We start from the raw sequence: 26,496 nt of genomic DNA, 5'->3' as shown, positions 1-26,496 counted from the left end.
ATGCGGGCTTTGCTGGTGAGTTTGTGGGAGCCGGTGGGTGTAGGGATGGGGCAGGTCAGAGGAGGAGGTTGTGCTCTGGGCAGGCCAGAGAGGAGCTGGGATGGCAGAGACGCAGGTGTCCAGTAGAGAGTTCAGAGCTATGAAGGGCCTGGAAGTGGAGCGTAGGGGGCTTGAACATGATGGAAACAGAGGCAGCCTACTGACAAAGACCCAAAGAAGAGAGGGGCGAGCAGCGTCTCTGTCTTTTTCCAACAGCAGCTCCATCTGTAATCCGCTCACTGATGCGTTTTTGTTCAGGCAGACTCGGTGATGTTGAGTAGACTTGGTAGGAGCTTGTCTAGCATACGGCCTAGGAAAGGCGGCATGAGCATGTCTGGAATCATGCTGGTGATATTATGTTGTTAATATTTTGTTTGTTTTATGAGATAGCATACACATGTTAGCTTGTCGTTACCTTCCTCTCTGTGCGTTTGATTTATTAGTAAAGAACCATCATAAAATTATCAAGCTATCCTGTGAACAACAGCTGGCTTTAGTAAACACTTAGTCATCCTGTATTTAAGTAAAAACAGACTTGAATTCAGCCCTGCATTAAGAATAACAGAACATGGTAAGATATATTTCAGCAGAGACTGCCAAGCTTGGCTGTCAGTTTAGTTGGAGCCAGTATTTACCAGCATTCAGGGCAGACTCTCCTCTGCCTGAGGGGGTAGGAACAGCATCTTTGAGCAAGTTAGTGGAAAGACTCGTCCATGAGACACATGAGACAGTTGGTTGCATGTGCCTCTGCCTGCCATGTATTCAAACTGGATTTACAAGCGATGTTTAATTTGTTGTGACAAAAGCAAAAAGAAAAGCAAAGGAATAGAGAAATAGGGGATCTCACCCTTGCAGGGTTTTACACCTGAAATGTACCACTGATACCTGGTGGCATGGCAATGAACAAACCTACCTGATTATGCAGAAATCAATCCTTGCTTCTGTAAACACAATCCTTATCACTGTCTCTAGTCCCCACCTGATGACAATTTTGAGCAACGCTGACCCTGCGGAAGTGCTGGCCACCAGGCAGTAAGACCAACATCTCTTCTATCCTAGGTGGCCTCTGCATGACAACACTGAGCAACCCTGCAATCACTTTAGACCTAGACAGTCCTATTCTGTTTCCTTACGACTGTGAGCAAGGTGATCCATTTGCTACAGCTCATTTGGAAGGACAGTACCCGCTTTTGTGCACTGCTGGAGATGGTCAGATATTTTGGGTGATGTGCCTATTTGTCATCCACCCTGCCCCAGCTACAAGCAAATGCCACCTCTTAGTTCTAACGGCTGAGCTGTCTGACAAATACTTGGCTGTCCTCAGCCTGGTTCTGCAAAATAATCCAATCATTCTTAATTACTGGCAGGTGGCACAATAAGTGGCCATGGATACATCTGCATAAGGCAGTGGATTGTGTTTACATACTGCTTAATCACCTGCCTTCCCATCCTTCCCTCTTTAGAGAGGTGCTGCTCTTTGCTTTATTAACTGTGGGATTGTTTTTTCATTTTTCCTAACTGGCTTGTTTTACTGAACTGGATTAAGTAGAGAGCAGTGGAAAAGGCAGAACAACAGGGAGGGAAGGAGAGGAATGGGAGAGTGGTAAAGAGGGGGTGATAAGCAGCTGGGGTGTGTAACCTCTCTTCTGGCTTCAGCAGCAGCTGGAACAGTTTCCAGATCACAGGCTCCACAGGGACTTTTTGTGCTCTGCAAAATATAGGGATTGCTGTCCTCTGAAGCAAAATTTCTGCTTTACTGCCTTTTACTGCCATCCTGAAATACCTCCACTGCCTCATACAGGAGGTTAGTTTATTTCTGGTTTGGGTTGGAGTTATAATATTGTGTAGCCTGCAGACACTTCGTGCTTTGTCAGTACTGCCAAATGTCTCCCAGCCGTTTTCCACCGAGTGCAGCGTGACCCTATCACCACATGGCTGAGAGGAGTAGCATGTATTGCTTGTCATTTTAAGTTCTTTTCTCACTACTACCACCCAGGGAAATCAGCAGTTCTACAGTAAGGGTCTTTAAAAGTCTTGAGGTTTTCCTCAAATTCACCTTTTTAAGTAGTCCGTGATAATCCTGTTGCAAAATTACTCTGTAGCTCCATTTTCAGTCCTATTCCTTCCACTTATAAAGAAATGGAGTAAAATAATACTTCACCTATTTCCTCCAAATTAAACAGTTTAGAGATTCTATACTATTAACCTGTGAATACTCACCTGGAAAGTCTAGAAAATCCTTTTTGTTGCCATTGTAAAGTGGTGTTGAACTTTCTGCAGTTGCCTGTAGGTTGCTATAACTTCAGTCTCCTGCCATTTCTACAGGCTTTGCCATAGGACTAATAACTATTAGTAGCTTGAGGCTGTTTCCCACACTAAAAACACCCCAGCAGTGGGAGCTGTGCTTTCTCTTTGAACCTTCTGTCCCTCCCGTGCAGGTATCACACTGCAATCACAACTCACTGGCTGCTTTAGTAGGAGTCTGCAATGAAACTGCTGTTTGCCATGTGTGTTTTAAGATCGATTCAACCTCAGTCTATAACTGTTCTGATTCCTTCATTTTGCCTACAAATACTAGTGGGTCCCTTATGGATTATTTAAATTCTCTCCAGACTGGCCATGTTCTGTGAATGTTTCATATCCCAGCCAAATAGGCAGGAATTGTTTCATTTTCTTTTTTTCATCTGTGCAAGAGTTTCTGCTGTCCTCAGTGGTTTTGAGGGCAAAGGCTTTCTGCAGAATCTCAGCAGATGGGTTGTCCGCTGCTTGGGCAATGCAGCCAGTCAGCACCTTTGTCTGCTGTTATACTCAGGAATGCTCTTCCCCTCAGGACTGATGCCTTTACCTAAATATGTTCTTGGTAGAGGTATTCCAGTTTTTGAGTGAGCTATAATATGTTAGAGTTATAATTCTCTCTCTGACTTTCTCTGTCTGTAAAACTGGTATGTTTTCTCCAGAAAAGGCATTTTCATCTCATTTTGCCCCATTTTCTCCCTTACTGACAGCCATAGGAGGTTTTTCATGCCCTTCCAATTCAGAATGCTGTTTAATTTTGCTTTCATTTAGCTTCTGAAGTTGCTGTCTGCTCTACAATGCTCCCTGGGTAGGATCCTGCCCTGGGCACTGTTGTGGTTTTGCTCTCTCTACAACTCTGAGGAACATGTGGAATCAGAGCAGACACAGCTGATCTCTAAATACCTGCACACCACCTCGGATGGCTTATGGGCATGACATTAACACCTGCCTGTTACAGTGACTGTTTTAGGAATCCATTACAACTCCTTTGCAAAAGTAGGGAGACCTCATGAAGATGAGCAGATGACTAGTAAGTGCAGGAGAGCAAGACAGGGCAGGTCATCAGAGAGCAGTCCAGTAAAAGCAGAAGGTTCCTTGAAGAGGTAAGACAGTGGTAGGAGGGATTTGCTCAGGCAAGAGGTCTTTGCCCACTCCAGTCATCTAAAATCCACCTTTTGTCATCAGAAACCCTAGCCATTTGGTCAGTTTTCAGGTGAGGACTCCTCTCAGCCCCTATCAGAAGTCAGATACATCTGCCAGTAGTAAGGGTACCATGCTTGAATGCCTCCTCTGGTAGGAGAGTACCATTGCAAATAAATGTGGGGTGTCCACCACGCCCGCTTTTGATGACAAGGGTAGCCACTCTGGAATGCAAGTAATTTGGTGCCATCCTGGCAGCACCCTGGGTTTTCACGCATGGGCACCAGTGAGGAGGAGTGGTGATGGGTGGCTGGTCAGCAGCCCCAGCAGAGCCTGGGAGGAGCCCCACCACATTCCATTCACTGGGAGCTGCCTGCATGGTGGGGAGCCACAGGAGAAGGTCTGTCTATGAAGGGCAAATAAAGAGATCCCAGGTCTTTCCCCTCCACCCAAACCCCCTTCTTGTTAAATGAAGTGTGTTATTAGGAAACCTGCATTTCTGGAGTCCAGTTCAATGAGTCATCAAAGCTGTAGGGGCTGATTTCTGAAGTTCATAACCCTTTGGGAGTCTCCCAACAGTGTGATTTAATGGTTGGACTGGATGATCTTAAAGGTCTCTTCCAACCTAAACGATTCTATGATTCTACGATTTCCCAAAAGCAGCTTAGGAAGGGTGGTTCAAGAAGTCTGAAGATATATGGCATTCATATCATTGCATGCTTAGCTCAGATAAGTTAGTAAAGCTGAGAAATACTCTTTTAACCATGAGGCTACTTAAACTGATATTGTAGCAAAAAATTGTCTGAGTGGTTTGACAGATGTGTGGTTTATGCCCACAGTTAAAAAGATCTGCCACTGTTTTGGCTTTCAAGCTGGATTTTTTTCCTTCTTTCTCACACTGTGAAAATAGTGGAGCCCACTTTAGAGGGTGAGCCATTTAATGGTAATAGGGAAAATGTGGAGAATAGCACGTAGAAAATGTTGGGGTTGTGGCACAGGTGCATATGAGTCACAGGTGCACCTGTGAAGCACATGGGACCCTGTCAGTAATCACCCATGCGAGGACATTGAGCAGTGTAGAGAAGGGGTAGGTGTGAGGCTGTCCCATATGTTGGTAAGACAAGCAGGCAGTCTCCAGTGGTTGTGCTTGCTCACCTGATTTGTTCATGTGAGAAACCCAAAAGTGATAGTAACAGGTTGATTTGATTTTCCAGATGTGGTGAAAGGACATATCAAAGCCAGGTAATGCTGAATGCTGTGGTCTTAGGAAGTGGATTGGTAGCCTTAGGTTTGTTGGTCATTATTACAGGCCTCCACGTATTCCAGAGACATTAAAATTATACCAATCAGTTGGAGTTAAAAAAAAAATCTACCTCCAAAGCTCCTCTTATGCCTGATGCCGACTCTGTTAAATGACAGTGACTAGACCTCAAGGCAAAAGTAAAGATGTTTAAAAGCAACCTGTTACTGTTAGTGCAATATGCTGTGTCTTCACCATAGCAGATGGCATGCTCGAGGCCATGGGCTCTGTCAGGAGCCTGGTTGCATGAAAGCCTCTTCTACTCTTTACAGTAAGACTCCCTGTTTTGAGAAGAACGGCCTCGCAGGAGAGAGCATCCGTTTGAAAGAGGACAGCCACTGCTTCTCCAGCACAGCAGGTGGGAAGTTGGAAAACTAAAGTGGGGAATGGACAAGGCTTTGGCTTCACTGATCTTCAGCTTCTCACCTAGGATGGTGTTATTCCAAGGGATTTTTCAGTATTTAGTGTGTGTCTTCATGCAGAGGTTGTTACATCATTACCAATGTATTTTCAAGGCAGCAGGTCACATAGAAATTCTCTTGTATTTCCTAGTGGGGGAATCACGATTCTCATGGCTCAAAGGTTATTTCTGTGTGTGATTAAAAGGTACTTGTGACTTGAGTTTGGTTTATACAGAAGAATTATTTCTTTATCTAGTTCAAGGAGCTCTATAAAGAGCATGAAAAAGTCGAAATCTTTGCCCGAAGGTGCCAGCAGTTTGTGTAGTGTAGCAAAAAATAATGACACAAAAGCAGATCTACTGCCTGCCAGTAAAAGCAGAATTCACATGTGTACATTTTGTGTAATTTATAAGTCTGTATCAGAAATACATTCACTGAATATTTTACACTGCTGGGGGGGAAAAAGGGTGTGTATTGAAAAGGAACACAAAAGGGAAGGAGGGGATGGATTCCAGCTTTGGGGGACAGCATAGGAGGCATCACCACGCATACTATTGCCCCAGGGTCTCTGTTGTATGTGATGCATTCTCCCATGTACCGACGTGGAGATACTGGGAGTGTCCACAGCACCGTGCTTGGGTGCCAAAGCCTGTGGCTGATTTCTGGCTGTTAGTGAAATGAATTCATCACAAAGCTCAAGTAGCTTAATCATGTTGATAAATGGATGGTGATCAGGTCTTAATACAAAACCAGGATATCTTGCCATAATAAAGCTCTGCAAAGTATCTTAAGAACATAGGAAAGAGGTCCCGAGTAAGAGACATGGTTTAGGCATATGCAAAATTTTGTGTCTCAGTATTGGCTGATTGAAGTTGAGAATAATGTCTTGACATCGAATGAAATCTGATGGGGTGATAAAGGACCTCTAACTAAAAGTTGGGGCTGCTTCATGAGGCCATTCATTACAAAAATTTTTGCAGTAGGAAAAAAAAAAATCAAAGAGTTTTATTAGGTGAATAAAAAGAATTTGAAAGTTAGCTAGGAAAACATTCCAAGGGTAGGACTGCTACAGTATAAAGAAGGAATTTAACTAAGTACAGCTCATTAAAAAGGAGTCAGATGTCTATAAAAAACATTACTTTCTCACTGCATTTGAAATTTCTGTTAAAATATATTCTATTTATATATATAATTGCTTGTTGCTTAATTTATGCAGGTTTCTAAAGTCAATTTAAATAATTTCTGAAGGTGGGGTTTTTTTTCCATTGGTCTATACTGAAGTTTTAGCTTCTGGAGTATGTTACATTATTCTGTTATCATCATGTGGGCTTTTATTCTGTCTGTATTACTTAGGGCCTAGCAATACTCCATATGAAAGAATATGTTTAAGCCTGGAAAATGTATTCTTGAAGACACAATACCAACTTGTGTAGGTACAGACACCTTTTTGCTTTGGTATATTTTGCAGGGTCACAATACAACCTTTCATATTTAACCTTTTGTGGAATTAAAATGAAAACTTCATTGAAAGTTTTTGGCTTGTATGAATAGGGAAAATGACTGTAGTGCCATTAACCTCATTGTGCATATTCGAGTCATTAAAGAAAGGGGAAAAAATAAGGTGGAGACATAATTTCCATGAAGAAATAATGATTCCTGTAATTTTAGAAATTACAGACTGGAAAAAGTCACATGTCACCAAAGTTCAGGAATAATAATACATAAATAAATAAAATCCCATTAGAGATTAAGTTAAAAAGACCCTTAAGAAAGCACTGCTAACAGACTGAAGGAAGAGGAGTGTTATGAAGAGTAGTCGGGTGGGGTGGATGTCATTAACAAACCACCACACCTTTCGGATGAGATTTTCAGAAGAGCGTGGTGGCCTTGGGTGCTCACCACCTGTGGGTTCTCAGAGCAGTGGGCTCAACTGCCTGGGGCTGGACATCGCAGGGGTGCGTACCCCCAACAAACTACAGGGAGGTCTTTGTGCAGCCGGCCAGGGAGGATGCATTGACTTCTGTCAGCTCCAGAGAACTTGGCACAATCCCACCCTTTACGAAGAAGAAATAATGAGCAAAAGTTTGTGTTTTTATTGCCAGGTTGAGATTTTACAAGTTGAAGTCACATGTTGCTACAAATAGCAAAACATGGAGAAAACTGGGATGCTCATGTATAGACTACTGATGTGTCTACAAATAGTCCAATATCTAGTCCTTATAGTTGTATTTCTTATTTAGTGCACTACTGACCCTGTATTTATTGCAAATAGTTACATTTATTGATTCTGAAGGAGACCAGTAAATGTTTCATTTGTATTCTTTTTTTTTTCCTCATTTAAATTAATATGGGCTCCTCATCTGCTGTTAAAATGTAAGAGATCAGAAATGATGCTTGAATAAACACTGTAGTAATTTATGTAACGCCCTGGCAGTTTCAGATATTCAGCATCGTCCAGTGTTCCACTAGACAGATTTTCAAAAGCTGGCTTCTGTATTTCACACCTGCAAACTACAGCAATATTTAGTAGGAAGCACTGTATGCCTGCAATTAATTCTGAATGCAGAAGTGAAATCTGGCCCCATGCATCAAAGGGCTTGGGGGCCGTTTCTCCAGTTATTTGCTCAGCTGACTGTATTTGATCAGAGCTGATGTCCTCAGCGGTACGGTGAGGTTGACATACTTACAGGAATCCGATTGCATTAGGAATTGTGGTCACATTGCAGAATGACTAAGTCCGAGGCTTTTCCCTACTTCTTTTAGTGCTTTTCACCATTAAAAAAAACAGAGTGAGCATTGGTTGATTCTCTGTGTTCCATCTGGAATCATGACATTTGTATTTAAGTTTCATGTGAACAAGGCTCCAATTTATATTTCAAGGGTACTTACTTAGTTGTATTTAGGCCTTTTTCATTTTGTAGCTTGCAACTTCCTGGGACCAACTGCATCCCAAATAGTTGTCAGTCACGGTTCTTATGCTCATATTAGTTTCTTTGAGCCTTGCAGATCAAGATTTTCTGAACAAGTCCTGCTGAAATCCTTTCATGCAGTTTCATCCAATTTTTCTTTTTGCTTCTCAAGGAGTTTCCTTTCCCTTGAACGCAGTGTTTAAAGCAGATACATATTGCTTTAATTTCATGCCTATTTTCTATATAGCCTGATGAAATTAAAACAAACAAACAAAAAGCATAAAAAATGCAGAGGGCTTACCAGAACAAATGTTTAGTAATGGGACTGATTCATGCCCAGAGTACAATAAGAATAAGTGGTGGGACTGCTTGCATGATTAAGACACTCAAAATTAAGTGCCTGGCCCTGTATATTTTGTTGAAATATGTATTACGCTGCTTCATCTCAAAGACTGAAAGTAGTCTCTCTGGAAAATATTTGGAGGTATCTGCATTTTTCACACCCTGTGCATCTGTTACTGAGTGCCAGTTTCATAGTACTGTGAGAGGAAGGCAGCGGGCAGAAAAGGAGCACCAAGCAACAGCAGACACCATGGTTTACTGTGGTCACTGTCCTGCTGCAAGTCTAGGAGTGGCTGATGAAAAAACACACTGAGCAAGCGGCATAGGAATATGAGTAAATAGCCATAGAGGTAATAGTAATAGCAGAATTCTGATGAGGAGCTGGCCTGGTATAAAGCACCTCTAGATGTCACTGTAACATTGTAAAATGTAGATAAGAGAATGCTACAAAGCTGACATTATGGTTTATATGCTCCGATTCTGGTAACTCTTTCAGTCAGCCTCTAATAAATTATTGGATCATTAAAAATGCTGTTACTGGAAGTTGATTAACAGCAAAAAACTTTTTGAAATCTGTCAGTAAGACTGTTACTGAACATTTTACTAGAATATTAAATATTCCTAGATTTGGGTTAACTAACCTAGTTTTTAACAGCAAAAGCTAGTGCAGGGCAGTGGCTCATTTCTGGATGTTTTTTTCTTTTAGTCCCTGAGGCCCAATCCTGATCTTTTCTGGACTGCCAACACTGATGCTGATTACAACTGAGATAATTTCTCTTGCTTTACACTGGTACCAATCTGATCAGCTTGGTAGTGATTAAAATAAGGTCCATCATTTATAGGAAACATGTGAGTTAGAACACAGAGTACTTGGATTTGACCAAAAAAAATCAGGCTGCAATTTCACGAGGACCAGTACAGCATGAACAGTGTATACACTAATACATCAATTCCCATCTCCACAGGTCATCAAAGAAAAGTCATGTTTGAATGAGAGTGGAACAAAAGAGAAGAAGCCACCAGATTCAACAGGTTAGAATATTTTTTTTTTCTGATCACTTTCTAGTTCCTAAGGGTACAACTGCACAGAAATAGCCATTACTCTCCTGAGCAGCGCCAGTGAAATTGGTTGGGTTATGTGTGTGCTCATCAGCATGAATAAGAATTGTCCAAGCAACATCAACCTACTTTTCACATGCCTGTGCACATGGTGGCAAGCTGCTTAAAAAGTGCTTTGCATGAGGAGTTTATTAACCTTGGCTGACTATAAATTTAAGTGAGAAAAATGTTTTCCAGTGCTGTGTCTGAAACGAAGAGTTTGTGATCTATGTTTTAAAGAAGTAGTCTGCTCTTGCTTAGGATACATTTACAGTGACCTTGAAGGTGGGAGAGGAAATCAAGTGCCTAGTTCAAAATGCAACAGAAGTTATGCTAAGTACGTAACGCTACTTTAATATTGTTACTATCAGAGAATTACTGACAGATTTATGGTAATCTGTTTGCTTACAGAGGAGACCATCCAGAAGAACCAGTCCTGCTCTCAGGCAGAAAACGTTGATAAGCTCAACAAGGAAAATGCCGAGAGGGAAAGTTCTGTTCTGCTTCAAATGGATCCTCCCAAATTTCATAGTGAAGGGCCAGAGGTGAAAGGAGAAAGTTTGGTTTTCAAAAGCTATTACAAAAACAGGAGAAGCTCAGTTCAGAAATCCTTCGCTACAGAAAAGCAGCAAGAAGAAGATGCTGTTAATGATGCTTATCAAAGGATAACTGCTCAGGAGATAGACAGTGAGTCCCCAGGAGATGGGGAGAGGAAGGAGGAACATCAGGTGTCTGGAGATAAAAGACAAGAGGAGAGGGAGAATGAAGGGCAGGGAAATGCTGATAAGAGTGAAAAAGAAGTTGAGGAACCACGAGCTCCTTCCCAAAATAAAGATGAAGCAGGACAAAGCCATGATCAAGAGGCACCAGAAGGAAGGTAAGGTCTGAAGCTTAGGCTGCACATTCTTAAGAGACCTATGCTTTAGAAAAATGTGTAGTTCAAGTTTCAAGTCAAAGTGGCTGGTTAATATAAATATTGGTGAAAATCCAGCCCAATACAAAGTGTAAAATGAGTTTATCTCTCTGATCTGAGCTCTAAGCTGAAATTGTACCCTTAAAAAAGACAGGCAAACAATCTACCATACATGGTACTAGCAGTGTGCTTTGGTTGTTTGCTTGGGAAATAGGTTAGGAGCATGGGAATTATGTTAGGCTATTCTTCATCTCTGAGGAGAATTCTCCCATTGTTAGGTTCATATACTGCAACATCATATGACCTGTGAGCAAAGTAAGGTTAGATTAGGCCATGTACCAATTGGGAATTAAATTACTGCAAAATGTAGTAACCTAAGTGATAACATAAAACAGTGAAGCTTTGCCCAGGCAATTAAACTGATAAATTTGTTTACTGTAATTCTTTCTTTGCTGCATTGATATATAGCCCTTCAGGGATAAACCAATTTAAGTTCTCAGGAACCTATATGAACAGAGTGAAATCCCAATGCTCTCCCATTGCTTTAAAGGTGAGATTGATAGCCAAATGTTAAATTTAGAAGAACTTAGGTGAGGATTTCAGTAATGGAGAAACATTTTGCTGTCATGATTAACTTAGGGGTCATTTTTATTTCTCGAAGTGAGTACTAAACCAGTTTATTTTACACCATGAAGCAAAATAACCTAATGTTATTTGAAAGCAGTATATGTTTAGGCATTTTTCACCTATGTTTCTAAATTTGCTCTGCTTTAAATGTACCCTGCTCTAATGCCATGTTTTGTCCTTGCAGGTGTAAAGGCTGCGAAAAAGGTACAGGAAATTATAGTTCAGTCACTGAGCACACCTGCCAATTTGAGCATAGTGGTAGCAATAAGCATCGAGAGAATGATGAAGGCCTAATCAAAGATGACAACAAAAGAGCAGGCTAGATGCAGAAAGTGCTGATGGCATATGTAAAACTAAAAAAAAAGCTCTTACAGGAAGTATTCCTAAAGGCAAAGCATTTGGTTCCACTGGTGTTACAGTGATGATCAGAGACATCCATAGAAGGAATGTTTTCGTGATTGTAATTAGTAGGGGGGAAAAGGTGTGCATGGTAGCTGTGACAGGAAGCAGTTGTTCATGGGTCACATCCTAAGCTGATGGGAAGTAACACGGTTCTGTTTGCTTCCATCTTAGAGGCTTCTGTGCTGGGAGAAATTAGTCACAACTAATTTGCTTCTGCCACAACTACTGCGCTAATACTATCCTCTTTCCCTCTTGCTTTAACAACAGAGCTAAAACTCCTAAGTATAGAGTGGTGGGAGAAATGATATCATGTGTGGCGAAATTGGTTGACCTGTGGAAGTGCTGAGAACATGTGTTAACACAGAATTTACAGTGCTCTGGATGTAGCCTGCAAAACCAGCTTGCTCATATTCATACCATTGCAATCTGAAGTGAGAACAACTGCAGCCTATAAAATAGATATGGATTTTTGTGTGGAAGCCTGGCTGATTCTGTTGATGTTGTTTCTAATATTAGACCTCCAGCTTGAGAATTTCTGTGCCTATCCCTATATATGAAATGATGGCACATGAGAGAATGGCCTGAAGGATTTGAAGATACATGTGTGTGCATGTGCATGTGTAGGAGTCAGAATTAATTTCTTTGCTTTGGGAAATGGGGGGAGCGTGGGAAAGCAAAACATTTATTAAATGTTTGTGCTAGGCTCTTGTAGCAGGAAACAAGAGAGAGTGTACTAAAACTTTAAACTCCATAACCTGTCCTGGGGTCTAGCAGATTGTTAGGGATGACATTAAGGTTAGAGTGTGCCTCTTGGAGCATCTTTGATCTGTAATGGGAGGTCATTCCTGAATAGGAAGAATAAATCCCTTCTGGTGTGCAGGAAAAGAAAAATAGAGGGTCTGTCACTGGGAAAATCTTGAAGACTAAAACTTAGGCATAGTTTTAAAGAGGCACTCTGGCCTCCTTAAAAGAACATTTCCTTGCCCAAAGTTTGGTAACATTTGGGAGCTGAGCTTTCAGAAAGACATTTTCTTCTGTCACTTACATGCTGGGACCCTTGGAGTTTGTGTTTCTGCCTTTAGGGTAGAGGGTTTCCTGGCATTTTGTGGGTCTCAGTAACACGCAAAGGCCCATACTTAAGGACGTGCAATTCAAACTGCAGAATCCCAAGTAGGTGGCAAACTTCCAGAAGCCCCAGCTTTTCACAATTCCTTGACCATGAACTAACTTCCTGACCATGTAAGTTATTAACACTGTCAAAAAAAAAATCTAGGTACACAGCTGGTGTCCTGGAAAAATGGACATTCACTGTGAATAAGGACAATCTACTGCTACGTTAATGACCAAAGTGTTCCTGCCAGCTACATGCTGTCATGGGTTTTTTTTGTTTGTGTTTTTAATAATTTTCACTGGAGTAATGAACAGTTTTAAAATTGCTCAACAAGCCTCACACAAAAGGGAGCCGGCATTCCAAACCAGAGAGCTCATGTTGAAACACTGGGGCTCTAGCCCTCCCAACCAGTTGAAGAAGTATTTGTCACTTTGGTCAGCCAAAGGTCACTCTCGGGAATATCAATCAAATAAAAAGCAACGTGGGTATGAAATTGAAGTCGCAACACCCTGCAAAAAATCCAAAGAGAAATTAGGCATGCAGGGCTGGTCTCCAGCTGGGATTTTGACATCAGGATGGCAGAATGGTCCAGCATGTGGAGGTTCGGACAATAATACCAGAGACCTGCATTTGTGCCGAAACTCCATAGCTGCTGCAGTGTGATGTTGGGAACCCATCCCTTCTCTGTGTCCCTCTTTACCTTTTATCTGCCATCTTTTTTTAAGGACAGAAATTCTTCAGAGCAGCACGTGACAGTTACCATGTGTCCTACCACACCGGGTCCTGAGCCATACTGGAAATCCCAGGTGCTGCCTGCCAGGGTGAAACTCTCTCATGTGTACAAGCTCTAAATGTGATCTTTAAAGGTGATGACCAAACTGTGGAGAATGACAAGTTGTGTCAATCAGTGGAGAAGGGGTTTCTTCACTATGAACAGCAAAAGCTAGGAAATAGCCTATTTTAGCTGGGCCTAGAGGAGAGCTCAGGCTCTCTTCCTACCCCACTGGAGAGTTACAGTACATACTCACCTATTAACAGTCCCTGAGGGGGGGAAAAAAAAAATCAGAGAAAAAGCTGAATTCCTTCCAAACAAATTGCTGAGGCCCTTTGTGGGCATGAAGCTATGTTGGTTTAGTCTAGTGGTCTTCACTTTGCCTCTTGCTACCGTTGTGCAGAAGATGCTAACTTAAGAAAGAAGTCCTTGTCTTAGTAGTGTAGCTCCCCAACAACACCCTGTTTTCTGAGCCAGAGCTCCTGGAATAAAACCCTTCTTAAATAACAGAGAAAGACCTATCTATAAAACTTACAGTAGGTGTTTTCAGTTCTTAAATGACCTTATCGGGGGAAAAGAGGGACTAAAATACAAGATAGACAAGCACTGCATGTGACCACTCATATGCTATCTGTCTGTTTTGTCTTTTGTAGATGATAGTCCTACTCCACCAGCACCATTTGATCACCGGATTGTCTCAGCCAAAAGGGTGGGGATCAGCAGTTATTATAACGTCAGCGAGAATGAAATCCTGGGAGGGTAAGTCAGGTGAACCCAATCAACATGGAAAGCAAGGCACACATTTACAGCCAAGCACCCCAGGAGGTGAATGGAAGCAACATGCCTTGCTAGAGCCGAAGTCATGAAAGTCTAAGCTCTAATAGTACTTTAGAGAGGGATGAAAACAGGAGGCTGATTTTACTGTGTGAGTGAATTTTGGCTTAAGGTTTGGCACCAACAGACTTGGCTTGTATTTGGTATTGTTCTAGGTCAGCCAGCTGCCCTCGGGGTTTATGACAGGGCTCCTAGGATGCGGTAATATTTTACCTCACATTGCAGCCAGCAGGACATAGAGACATGTTGTAGCCTTCTTTGTGTCAGTGGGTCTCATCCCTGAAAATGCATGCATGTTTTCAGATAGATCAGCAAGCTAACCTGACAGGCCATGTAGTTACTTGATCTCTCATGCTGACATTGTTTAGGAGAGAGTGATACTGTCATTTTTGATGGCAGCATGGTCTTGGGTAAAGCTTTGTTTCATCATGAAATGACAACCCTCCCTTGGAGGAGAATGGTGAGGTGGAGAGGGGCAGATTGTCCACGTAAGTGAGTTATTATTCTTACACTATGTTGGCTTCCCCAGGCTTAGTTATTGCACGTTATGAGGTGAGTATAGTGAATCATACAAGTGGGATAATATCAGCTAGAACAGTGTGTGATTTTGGTGTGCCTAAATGAGTAATAGCAAGTCTGATCTACACAACAAAATAGCAGCAATAGAGCAATTGAAATGGAACCCAGTAAGGAGGGGATAATTTCTGGTTTTATAACCTACTTCAGGGCTGACACCAGTGCCACTGGATGATTTTTTTTTTTTTCTCCTTTTTCTCCCTAGAGGGCGATTTGGTCAAGTGCACAAATGTGAAGAGAAAGCAACAGGTCTTAAGCTAGCAGCCAAAATTATAAAAGCGCAAGGTCCTAAACAGAAGGTTGGTAGAGTGTGATAGTAGTCTTTTTTCCCCAATGGATCCCCCACTGTTCTTCAGCTACATAGCAGGCCATGGCCAAGTGGCTCACAAGCCATTACACTCATAGGACCTGCTGGACTGCCATTGGCTCTATATTATATTTCCTCCTTCTCCTCCAGAACTTCTAGCAACTCATCAAAGTCCTCTTTGTGGGTTTTCTCTTTTTTTTTTTAAAATCTTAAATTTTCCAACTTTCTTTTCAGCTCTTTGTGTTTCTTTGGCTTTCCTTTTTTGCTTTCTAATGTTTATTCTATTAGTGTTTTCTTTAATGGTAAAAACATTTGTCAGGCCTGTGACGTAGCATATTACCTCCCAAGCATACTGTAGCCTTTGCTGCAATGACTTGATGTCACTGTGAGGGATGCTGATAACAGGCATGATTTGGGCTCCTGCCATCAACACAAATACAGATGAGAAGAATTAGTCTGGCCTGTTTGCAAACCTCCCCACCATATGGGTCTTGCTTTCACAGGAAAGACAGGCATAGCATCCTTTGTATGACAGCGGTGTCATTAATGGCATTCAAGGGTGGGATTTGTTTCAGCTAACTGGGGTTGCTAAGGTATAGCTGTGGCCAAACTGATCACCAAGAATCCTCTTATAGTCAATGGAGAGAGATTGGCACCACCAGAGAATGATTCAGCCCATCCTAAACTGGACATCTAAAATAGTTGGGCTGAATGGAGGTACCAGTCTCTCTCCCCTGACTGCAAAGGGAGGTTTTGAGGGCTGTCCTGGACTTTTCTTATGCAGCTTGATTTTGTATACCTACAGCTGGTTGAACCAAGTCCTATTCTGCTTCTCTCTTTTCTTTACATCCCTGTGAACCCACTGCTTGTCCATGTGGGCTTTCCCCTTCCTTTTCCCCCCAAACAGCTTATTACTGAAGCAGTCCCCAACTCAAGCTCTGAGTTCAGTCTAGTAGCTGCTATAGGCTTGACATCTACTGCTGCAGGAGCAATCAAGGGAAAACCCTGTGTTTGGTTACCATGAGGAAAACATGAAGATAATGTAGATGTCTGGTTCAAACTATGTCCTGTTTCATGTAGCTTTCTTAGAGAAAAGGCTTGTGTAACAATACTCATGACTCTTTACAGGATGAAGTGAAGAATGAAATCAATGTCATGAACCAGCTGAATCATGTGAATCTCATCCAGCTATATGATGCCTTTGAATCAAAAAATGACATGGTACTAGTCATGGAATAGTGAGTGTGTTCTTTTCTTTCCCTTTCTGTGTTTACCACTTTTGCTAGAATTGTCCATCTCCTTCTTACTTTCTCCTGAAATTAGAAATAGAGCTTCTTACAGGTGGAAATAACATATGAAAGATGTTCTCAGTAACAACAAAAAAATGGAATTTAAGAGAAAAGTTTTCCCATGCAGCCATTTATGCATTTTTTCCAGCGATGTGCCACATTCCTGGTGCTGTAAAGCCACTGCTCTGTTTGAAGATAGAGCTGTGTTATATATCTTCTCTTTAATTCTGAATTTTAATTTGTGTCAGCTAAGAAACAGACTTCTCAGAATATCTCCAGTTCTGTGAGGCAAATAAGAAGACTTCTTACGCTGAAGAGGAACCAGCTGTAGGTGTTATTCCTAATACTTGTACTGGGTGCCTGGATGGATAAACCTGGTTTTATGCTGGGTTATCAGGCAATTAGGCACAAAATAGCTACCTTAAGGTCAAGTTAAGCAGATGTTATCTTAAGGAAGCTAAAAAGGGTGTAACTAAAACATTGAAAGGCATCGTTCAAAGTTACGTGAGTTTGGTTAGTCTGGACATTCTCAGATAGTCCCCTGAATTTGGTCTACATGATTAGCATATCACAAAAGGTAAATGTCTGTGTAGCTATGAATGTGTAAGCTGGAGGCATTCAGAAATTAAGTCAATTTTGTTGACTTCATGTAGTTTCAAATTGAAATTTTGGATCATGTCGCTCTTAAACTCTGAGGGAGGAGATCACAGATTTACATGCATTCTCCTGCATGTTGTCTTGGTTTTACATGTGACCTCATTAATTTCACTGGTACAAAATGATGACTCAAGACAAGCATGAGATTCAAATTTAAAGACTTTTGTACTTATCAATGGATGGGAGACTGGACTCTCAGACCTTGAAGAGACTCAGGCCCGTATGCATCAGAACCCAGTTCTTGGAAAATTCAGATCAGAATACAAGCTCATATTGTAGACCCACCTTACTGAACTTGACTGTGAATGATTAAAATAGTCAATAGCATAAATTCTGTATTACTCTAACTGCATGGGATTGGATTTGGACTTGGTCACCACTTTATTGTCTTTCTCTCATCAGTGTGGAAGGAGGAGAGTTATTTGACCGAATTATTGATGAAAACTGCAATTTGACAGAGATGGATACTATCTTGTTCATAAAACAGATCTGCGAGGGAATTCAGTACATGCACCAAATGTACATTCTTCATTTGGATCTCAAGGTAGAGAATTGAGATGCGTGTTCTGTGCAATGACAGCTGTGGAAACTCATTCTTACCGGTAGGCTTTACAGCTTAGCAGATTCCCATGGCAGAAACAAAAAAGGGCCTTACTCTGCTTTCCTTATGCCAATATGTATTTTCTTTAACCACACTGAGATCAGTTAAATTACTACAGGAGTAAGTAAATTAGATGAGAATTGTGGTCATACATCATCAAGCCTCATAGTGCTTGAATTTTCCACGGACTGATTTTACAGAAAGCCAGCAGCTGACTACAAATATCTTGCTATTCTCAATTTTGATATTTGGATCTCAAGATATTGTGCAAATACTATTTAATTCCACTGCACAAGATCTCTGTTTTACACAGCAGCTATGGGGTAGCAATTATCCCCATTTTTTACCATGCAGAAAAAAAGGCATGAATGAGTGGAACTAAACTCAGGAGTCGTTTGGGATCGTAAAAACCCTACACATCTTTCTGAGGACTGCACTACACTGTTGTGGTCATGAAAAGGCATCAATAGATAGCTAGCTTAAGGGAAAATATGTTAAAATGTACTTGCTAAAATGGAAGAAATAAAAATAGTCAGTGCTTATGTAACAAATGCAATACCTCTATGTTGGGTTAGGCAATAGCTGCTAGTGCAGCTGAAAGCCCAGAGAATGGTGGCAGATTCTCTGCCTCATACTTGCTTAGTTATCTGAGCTATTCAACTATATACACAAGAAGTCCCCTCATTTCTTTTTAAAAACAAATCCACCAATTGCAAATTCTTACTCTGATTGACTGCTAATGGTTAACTGTCACCCCTCAGAAAACATTTATTGTAAAGGTATTTTTCATTAGACTGTACATTTGAGCTGGCTCTTTCTCCCTTAACCCAAGTTTTTATCAACTAATAGACTTGTTTCTTACCTATGTTTAGTGCAGGAATAAAATGGGATGATGTCTTTAGTTTTCTGACTAGATATAAAGCTTCCTAGTGATCCATGAGCTTTGCAACAAAGCAAAAAGAAACAAAAAATGCAGAAGACAGTTTGCTCTTTGGTGAGATTTTTATTACGGCTGCTGGTTTTGGCTTGTAATAACTGAGTTAATATAGTATATATTATTGCAGTGGTTAAGCAAATGAGCAAATGTTGGGACCTGCTTCAGTTGCTAATCAATGACCAGACTCACTTTTCTCTTTCTTTATAAATATCCAGTTACCCAGAAACCTGTCAAGCAGAAGTTTGCACAGTTCTTTGGGACATACTAATTATGGTCTTGGAGATGGCACAATTTTAATATGAGGTGAAACTGCTGACAAAAAGATACATATACAATCCAAGAAATTCTTGCCGGCTATGGCTTCTCTCTTCTGTTTCGCTTGTTCATAGATTGCTGTCAGTAACAAATGAGTTTGGGGATGAAAGCTTGAAACTGAAAGAAAATCATCCTGACCATAATAATCCAGGACCTCAGAAACTATGGACATATGGTGTTTAAAAGTCCTACATGTAAAATTAATTAGTAATGGTGACAAAGGTTAACTAATGTTTTAAGTGTTGAGGGCTGTTTTGTTTCAAGGAGGACTCAATGAGCAACAGGACAGAGTAGCTATAAAACTGCTGGCAGTGAATATGAGACTGTATTTTAGGTATTTACATTTCAAAGACAATTGGCCAAATTCTGTTCTCAGTCCCTTCTGTATGAATCTGGAGTAATTCTAGGAAGTTAATGGATTCCTGCCAGGGAAGCGAAGAACAGTATTTGGCCCTATGAAAATCCAGAGGGATTTAACCTGTGAATCCTACCTTTTGCTAAAATATCTGAGAAAAGCATAAAGTTGATGTGACCAGCTTAGTATATCAGTGTTCAATCAGACAGTTACTGCCAGAATATTTGTGAACTCAGAAGCTTAAAGCTGTAAGATAAACTTCAAAGCTCAACAAATTAGTTTTTTTCTATTTTAAAAAAATCAGTGTCAGTTTATTAAGGTCTGTAAAATCACAGTGCCAGCATCCTGAAACCCCTCTTTGTAAATATGCATTCTCTGTCCCCCTCCCCGTAATTAGTTCTTTATCTGAACTGCTACCTTAATGTCAAATTGAAAACCAAGGAGAAGAAAAAGCAGTTGCAAGGCACATAACACATAGCCCCAACTGCTGTGTGATAGTGGGGGGGGGGGGGGGAGAGGGGGTACCAATGAAGAGAAATCTGAACAAGGAGGAAAGCAAAAGGTGGTTATGAGATGATTGCTGTGTTTTTAGTGTTTTTCTCCCCACAGTTTGCTAAAAGCCCACTTTTTCATACTTGTTGCTCATTAAAGTGTTTTTTTGGTTTCTCTTGGCAGCCTGAGAATATCCTGTGTGTGAACCGAGCAGCAAATCAAATAAAAATTATTGATTTTGGATTGGCAAGAAGGTACGTGCATGTGTTCTTGCTAATCATAAATGAATTAGGAAACAATGAAAATTACATCTCTACAATGACATATTAGATACATAACAGTCTCCTACCGTTCTTCAAACAAACATAATGTGGCTCTTTTAACCAAGGATATTTTAATAAAGAATGTTTGGAGCTGAGTAAAAAAGATTTGTTCTGAAGCCTTTTTTCAGGTAGATGGTTGAAAGAGGGCTGATTCTGACTGAGCATGCACATAAGTAGATTGGAACAGCTAAAATGGACAAAATCAGTGGTACATCTTGTCTGGTCTCTTGTCTCTGATGTTACGAGATTCTTCAAAAGACAGTGTAAGAGACCATCAAGGGCTGTTACAATATATCCCATGCTATATCACTTTCTAGTTTAATTGGGTACCATAACCTCAGTGAAGGATTTACTGGTTAAAAATTCCATACCTATGTTATGGAGAAGTCCCAAAAGGATGATAACTCTGAGGAGTCCTTGAAGTCTGAATGTCTTCCTTTGTACAGCAGTTGGGTTTTGTCCTGAAGTATTATATAAAGCTTGCAAACATTTTTCATTCTATATATGGGTATATTTATTTTTACTTTGTACCTCTGTCTGTTCTTGTTTTCCTACTGAATCTCCTGTATGCTTCTGAAATCCCTCTAAGTGCTAAACAACTTACAACTTTAATTAGAGCTATAATTGATGTTCTCTGTTACTGTTTCCATTTCCTAGATATAAACCCAGGGAAAAACTTCGAGTTAACTTTGGGACTCCAGAATTTCTTGCTCCTGAAATTGTGAATTATGAGTTTGTCTCCTTTCCTACAGACATGTGGAGCGTAGGAGTCATCGCTTATATGCTGTAAGTAGGATTCAGTCTCTGCTTTGTAAGCTGTTTCTATGTCGAACTGTGTCAGTCATCCAAATTTGTTGTTATGCTGGAAGATTGACAAAATCTGTACCCAAAATAGAAAATGTAGGCTTCTTTCCAAATTCCATATTCAGTAATCTCTCCCCTTTTCAAATCACCATGAACTTTTCTTCTTTGTTTCACTGCACATTACTCATGAGTGTCTGAGCATCACACTTCTAGAATAATGTAGACTGCTTGGTAAGCTCCCAGTAGGTATGTGCAAGAGTGGTCAGAGGTCTAGAAAATATGACCTACCATGAAAGACAGTAATGCTTCATTTCTTAGGGAAGAAGGGGGATTATTTAAACATGTAAATAGAAGAAAGAATGGGAATGGTCTGGAGACTTTCTTAGACAATAACATGTTGCAAATTAGTCCAGGAGTAACAGAACAATCATAGGTGGCACACTGGAGATCGTGTGCAGGAAGGGGAAAAGACAGGAGGATTGAACATTTTTTTTTTCCTTTAGCCTTAGTGGATTGTCTCCTTTTTTGGGTGATGATGACAATGAGACCCTCAACAATATCCTCTCCTGTAGCTGGGAGTTTGAAGATGAGGAATTTCATGGTGTTTCTGATGAAGCCAAAGATTTCATCTCAAAGCTTCTCATCAAGGAAAAATGGTATATAATCCCTGCATCTTTGAAATGTGTGTTCCATGCCATTATGTCACAGTTGTGTCACTTGTACTGCTCCATTGCAGACTATCATGACTTATCAAAGTGGTTTATGTCCACGTAGAATATTATAATGCCATTTCATTGATGTTGTTCATTATGTCCATAAAATGATCTGAAGTTACCTGAATGCATTTTTGCTGTGAAACCAAACTTAACTTTATGGATTAGCTGCCATCTGGCATGCTGTCTTGAAATGACAGCATTGCATGATGGCAGAACACATGACCTGTAGGAGATAACTGTCGAATGATAAGATTCTAGGAAAAACACTTAATAGCATTCTGGTTTTCCTTTAGCTGGAGAATAAGTGCAACTGCTGCCTTAAAACACCCATGGTTATCAGACCACAAGCTCCACTGCAGACTCCAGGTCCCTAAATTTAAATATCCTTGTGCATTGTAGATATGCTGTTGCCTTCTTGTGCTGCCACATCACTATTTGCTTTGACATTTTTCTTACCTGTTTTTGAGTCCTTCTTGCTGCTGTATTTCTTGCCGCTGTGAGCCACATGTGTCCCTTTGCTTTTATTTAGCTGTTATAATTTGCATGCTCACACTTGCTCATCAGTTCTTGCATGTCTGGGAAGAAATACATGGTCATGCAGTTGCTGTGTGTTGTGGAGTGGATCCATTTCTTAGCAAAATGAGACTATTTACAAAATGAGCACTGAATTACCTTGTGAAAAGAGTTTTCCAGCTGGGGATGGTTCTGTTTCCTGCTTTGAAAACCGTTTCAGGCTCTCCTGAAGCCCCCTGTGAGTGCTGTTAGATTTCATCCTACCTCTTCCCAAGGGATACCTTTATCAACAGACCCTGGAACCTCAGCCAGGGCACACCTTTGTATTTAAGCACCTTCTTGCCCTTCAAGGGTAGCCAGCTTAGTGGCCAACGCAAAAAAAGCAGTTATTTGTTCACACAAACAATTCCACTGGGCTGAGTTGGAGGATGAACAAGATTTTAAATCATTTTGAATATTCCTCTGTTAAGTAGTTTGGGAGATTCACACTGTTGATGAGCTTGCTGTTGGCTGAATCTAAGTGAGTCCACTCTGTGGTTCAGTGGTTCATGAGGGGACCATTTTAAGCAGGTTTCAGAATTTTTACAGCATTTGAAGTGCAATATTCACTTCCTCCTTTGCAGGCAAAGCACATCTATGTTAATTAAAATGATTGCTGTATTTCCTAGGATGTATATGTCAAGGTGCCTTTTGAACTACAGTCATCATTAAGAATTAAGAGACCATATTATTAATTATTTAAAAATCTTATTAAAATAGAAACATAGAATCATAGAATAGTTTGGGTTGGAAGGGACCTTTAAAGGTCATCTAGTCCAACCCCCCTGCGATGAGCAGGGACATCTTCAACTAGATCAGGCTGCTCAGAGCCCCGTCCAAACTGGTCTTGAGTGTTTCCAGGGATGGGGTCTCCACTACCTCTCTGGGCAACCTGTGCCAGTGTTTCACCACCCTAATTGCAAAAAACCTCTCTTCTTCATATCTAGTCTAAATCTATCCTCTTTTAGTTTAAAACCAAGCAAAGGTGATGATGATAAGAAAGCAGTAGTAGCTCTGCTGATGAGATGGTGTGAGTTCTGGGCAGGATGGACTGAGTAGTGTCCTGACAGCTTTGTCCTTGCAAGATGTTCCTGTTATACAGAGTAAAGATAAGAAGTAGTAGTATAAAATGCGAAATAATAACAGTCAAATAAATTATTTTAATTTTCATTGAAATTGAGTTTTCATGATAATCTCCCAGAACAGCAATGTCCATGAGATCATCAGAAGATTTACAAGTGTGCATACACAGTAAAAATAAGAGTTTGTCAGAGGTAAGTATCTCTTTAGAGGGTTTCATAGGATAGAATTTGACTCCTTCAATTGGGCTCCAGTGAAGCTCTGATTCTGCAACCTGGGGAACAGGCTGTCTTTTCCAAATGCTACAAGAACATGGGCTGCTTACCTGCTGTGCTTCTTCCTATCACCAATTTTCTTCTGGGGAAACCCTACCCTAATAGAAACCTTACATCTCATGTCGTCCTTTGTAGCTCTTCCCCAGTATTTTTTGTTCATACTTCTTGTGCTTTACAAAAATAGCCTCACTAAACATGCTGATGTTGCAGTGTTCTGCCATTACCTTAACTGGAGGTAAGATGTGATTGATCTTCAATTAATGCTCCAATAATGTCATCTTTCTTTCTTTTTTTGTTTTTCTTTTCCTCTAGAAGAAGACTAAAGGTGTGTCCCAAGTACCCCCCATTCAGTAACCTCTCTGAAAGAGCTGCCAGACAGAAGGTTTGTTTCAGGTCTCAAGTGTTTCTTCAGACATAAGTGTTGTAGCCCCTGTGGAAGGGATCAGTGGGCAGCCAAAAACCTTGCATAGTCCAAAGTGCGTGATCCAAACTATATTCACCACCACCATCCCTGCTGTTGTTTGGAAAGCATTCAAAATATAAACCGGTCCTATCACTTATACCAAGTCACAGCAGTGTGAAAAAAAAGTCATATATATGAAGCCATATGTGCTGCAAACCCTGGCCAATTTAGAAGGAATAGTTACGCTCCCACTGGCTCTCATGGGGCAGGATTTCACCCAATAATTTTTCAGTGTTGAAAGCTTTCAGGTTTTCATGCTGTGGTTAGGAGTATGGTTTAAAAAGGGTAGAAGTATGAGAAGTAATTACTTTTTAGCAAAGGCATGGGCCAGACCCTCACGGCAGCTCCACTAACTGTAGTGAAATGAAAGTAAGGTGTTCCCTAAAAGAAGCTGCTCCACACTTTTGAGGACCCAGTTCTGACAGGGCACTTCTCTGCCCTTTTAGCCTGTAGCAACCCAAACAATTTTGACAGACCATCTCTCTCCTTTTTTTCCTGGCTCCCTGTCTTTGCCCTTTCATTAACAAACACTTCATTAGTGGTTCTCAGGCTGGCTTGGTTGCCTTCCCCAGGGATCAGGGAGACTCAAGACTGCTCTCATGTTCTGTCTCTGGTCTTTGACCAAAGTATACTCACTCAGCCACTTTGAAATCAGGCTACCTCAAGGCGGTACAGTATCTCCATAAACCAGTACACCAATTCCCACAGCCCCTTTTACCATCTACCACAGAAATTGGTGCCTCTGTTGAAGGACCATGGGAACTACTCAAAGGTTCTGGGGGCATCTCTGGGCAAAACTCAGTGGAGGGTCAAGAAGTGAATGAGGCTGAGAACACACACACTGTAAAAACACTTCCCTTTAGTCATATGTCATGAGTAACCACCAGGATGCCAAAATAAAAACAGTAGGGCAAGTGATGTACTGGGTTTTGTTTGCAACATGTTTTGTCCAGAAACATGCAAAAAAGAGGGTATTATGAGAGGTTAATGTTTTTGTTCTGACTAAGTAAAATGAGAACAGATTTTATACAGTGTAGTGTAGTAACACAGAAGTTGATGATCTTTAAATGAACTATCTTGGGGACTTGAAGCTGCCTTTCTATGGTACACTGGAGGTCAGTGATGGCTAAGGTACTATTATTATATCCTACTTGCTCCCTGAATCCACATAACTTCCTGATAGGTAATGTCTCAGCATCAACTTCTGTAGGGGAATCCAGTGGGAATGAATACCTCTTTGTGATCCTCCACATTCATCCCCACTGATGCTGGGACAGGTTACATGAAGCTTTTGTCCATTCACCTGCGTGCTTCTATGTAGTAGTTTCTAAACAGGTTTTCCGGACCAGTTACAGGACTAGTGTTTTTATCCATGTTTCCCATTTCAAGCCACTAACTGCACAACAAAATGGTGAAAACTCTCCCTCTCTAATGCAGGAAGCACTGTATTACACAATTTTCTATTACAACCAAAATCAACTTCGAGATAAATTGACTGTCCAACAGCAGTCAAAATTATTTTTAAATAAACTTTTTATAGCTTTGTAACATAGTAACCTACCCATGATCTAACCTGCAGGAAAACCTGGGTTTGGCTTTTGCAATGTTATTTCCTCTGCGTGTGTTTTTCTTTTTGGAGTTTATTTGAGTTTACTTAATGAGTGGATCTAAAGTCATAGCAGTGCTTTGTTTTTAAAGAATCCCTTCAGCTATTTTTATCAGGCAAGTAGTATGGTTACCACATTTAACCCAAAATAATACACTCAAGTGCCAGTTGATTTAGACCTGGCTTTATAAATGTTTGCAGTGGTAACACAAATAAATGGAGAGGTTTGCAGCATGCCTTTTCATGCTGTGATCTGTATGACAAGAGAGGCAAAAAAGCAGAGTAGCTGCATTTCAATAGAGACCTCCAGGACCATTTCTCCACTTAACAAAGAGGCCTTGTCTTTTTAATATTGTATAAAAAATGCCACAAATAAGGTGGCTGCAAGAACCCTTTGTAAGCAAGAAGCTTCAGTGCTGCTTTCTTTTCCTTATGCACAAAGAAACCACCCTGTGGTTGTCCTAGAACACTTAACCAAATAAAAAAGTATACTGCTGAATTAACTGGATTCTTGTTTTGTTTATTTTGCAGAAAAGCTGCTGTGTGGTTACTGCTGCTAAGAGATTTGAAAATATCAGCAGTCTTGGTGCTTTACTCCCCTGCCGTGACCGAGACTTCGACTAAATGGACCAACAGCACTTTAGCTGCAGGACAAGACCCAGCATTGCTGAGCTGCTTCTTCTCTATTCAGCTTTTGAAAGAAGGAAAGTATTTCTCCAGGTTGCAGGAAGGTGTTCCTTCCAGAGCATCATGTTCTCCATGTCTGGGAGTGCCACATTAGCTTGGATTCATAATGAACTTTTCTCTATCTTGTCTTACATCCTCATTTACTTATCAAAGGTTCCTTAAGGTTCAGATTATCACATTAAATTGACTCTTTCTCATCTCAGCCGAGAAGTTAGTCTGTCACTGTGTTATATCTGTAGCCAAGGTTGATTTGACACTGGAGTCAAATAATTTAAAAA

At 40.7% G+C, this 26,496-nt stretch overlaps 1 protein-coding gene across 1 annotated transcript; it reads left to right on the top strand.

Annotated features, from left to right (window-relative positions):
- On the top strand, nt 1–26,155 carry MYLK4 (myosin light chain kinase family member 4). Its single transcript, XM_075705028.1, has 14 exons — nt 1–15; nt 9,392–9,458; nt 9,936–10,401; nt 11,249–11,382; nt 14,003–14,108; nt 14,965–15,058; nt 16,195–16,304; nt 17,415–17,556; nt 19,896–19,966; nt 20,693–20,821; nt 21,343–21,495; nt 21,849–21,950; nt 23,775–23,844; nt 26,063–26,155. Exons 1-14 carry the CDS (start codon nt 1–3, stop codon nt 26,153–26,155), a joined length of 1,752 nt encoding a protein of 583 aa, XP_075561143.1.
- Nucleotides 26,156–26,496: the final 341 nt, after the last annotated feature.

This window comes from Pelecanus crispus, chromosome 2 (genome assembly GCF_030463565.1).
Source record: "Pelecanus crispus isolate bPelCri1 chromosome 2, bPelCri1.pri, whole genome shotgun sequence".
In the NCBI taxonomy this organism is placed as follows: domain Eukaryota; kingdom Metazoa; phylum Chordata; class Aves; order Pelecaniformes; family Pelecanidae; genus Pelecanus; species Pelecanus crispus.
The sequence above is the reverse complement of the archived record's forward strand: the minus strand, read 5'-3'. Positions and strand labels throughout refer to the sequence as shown.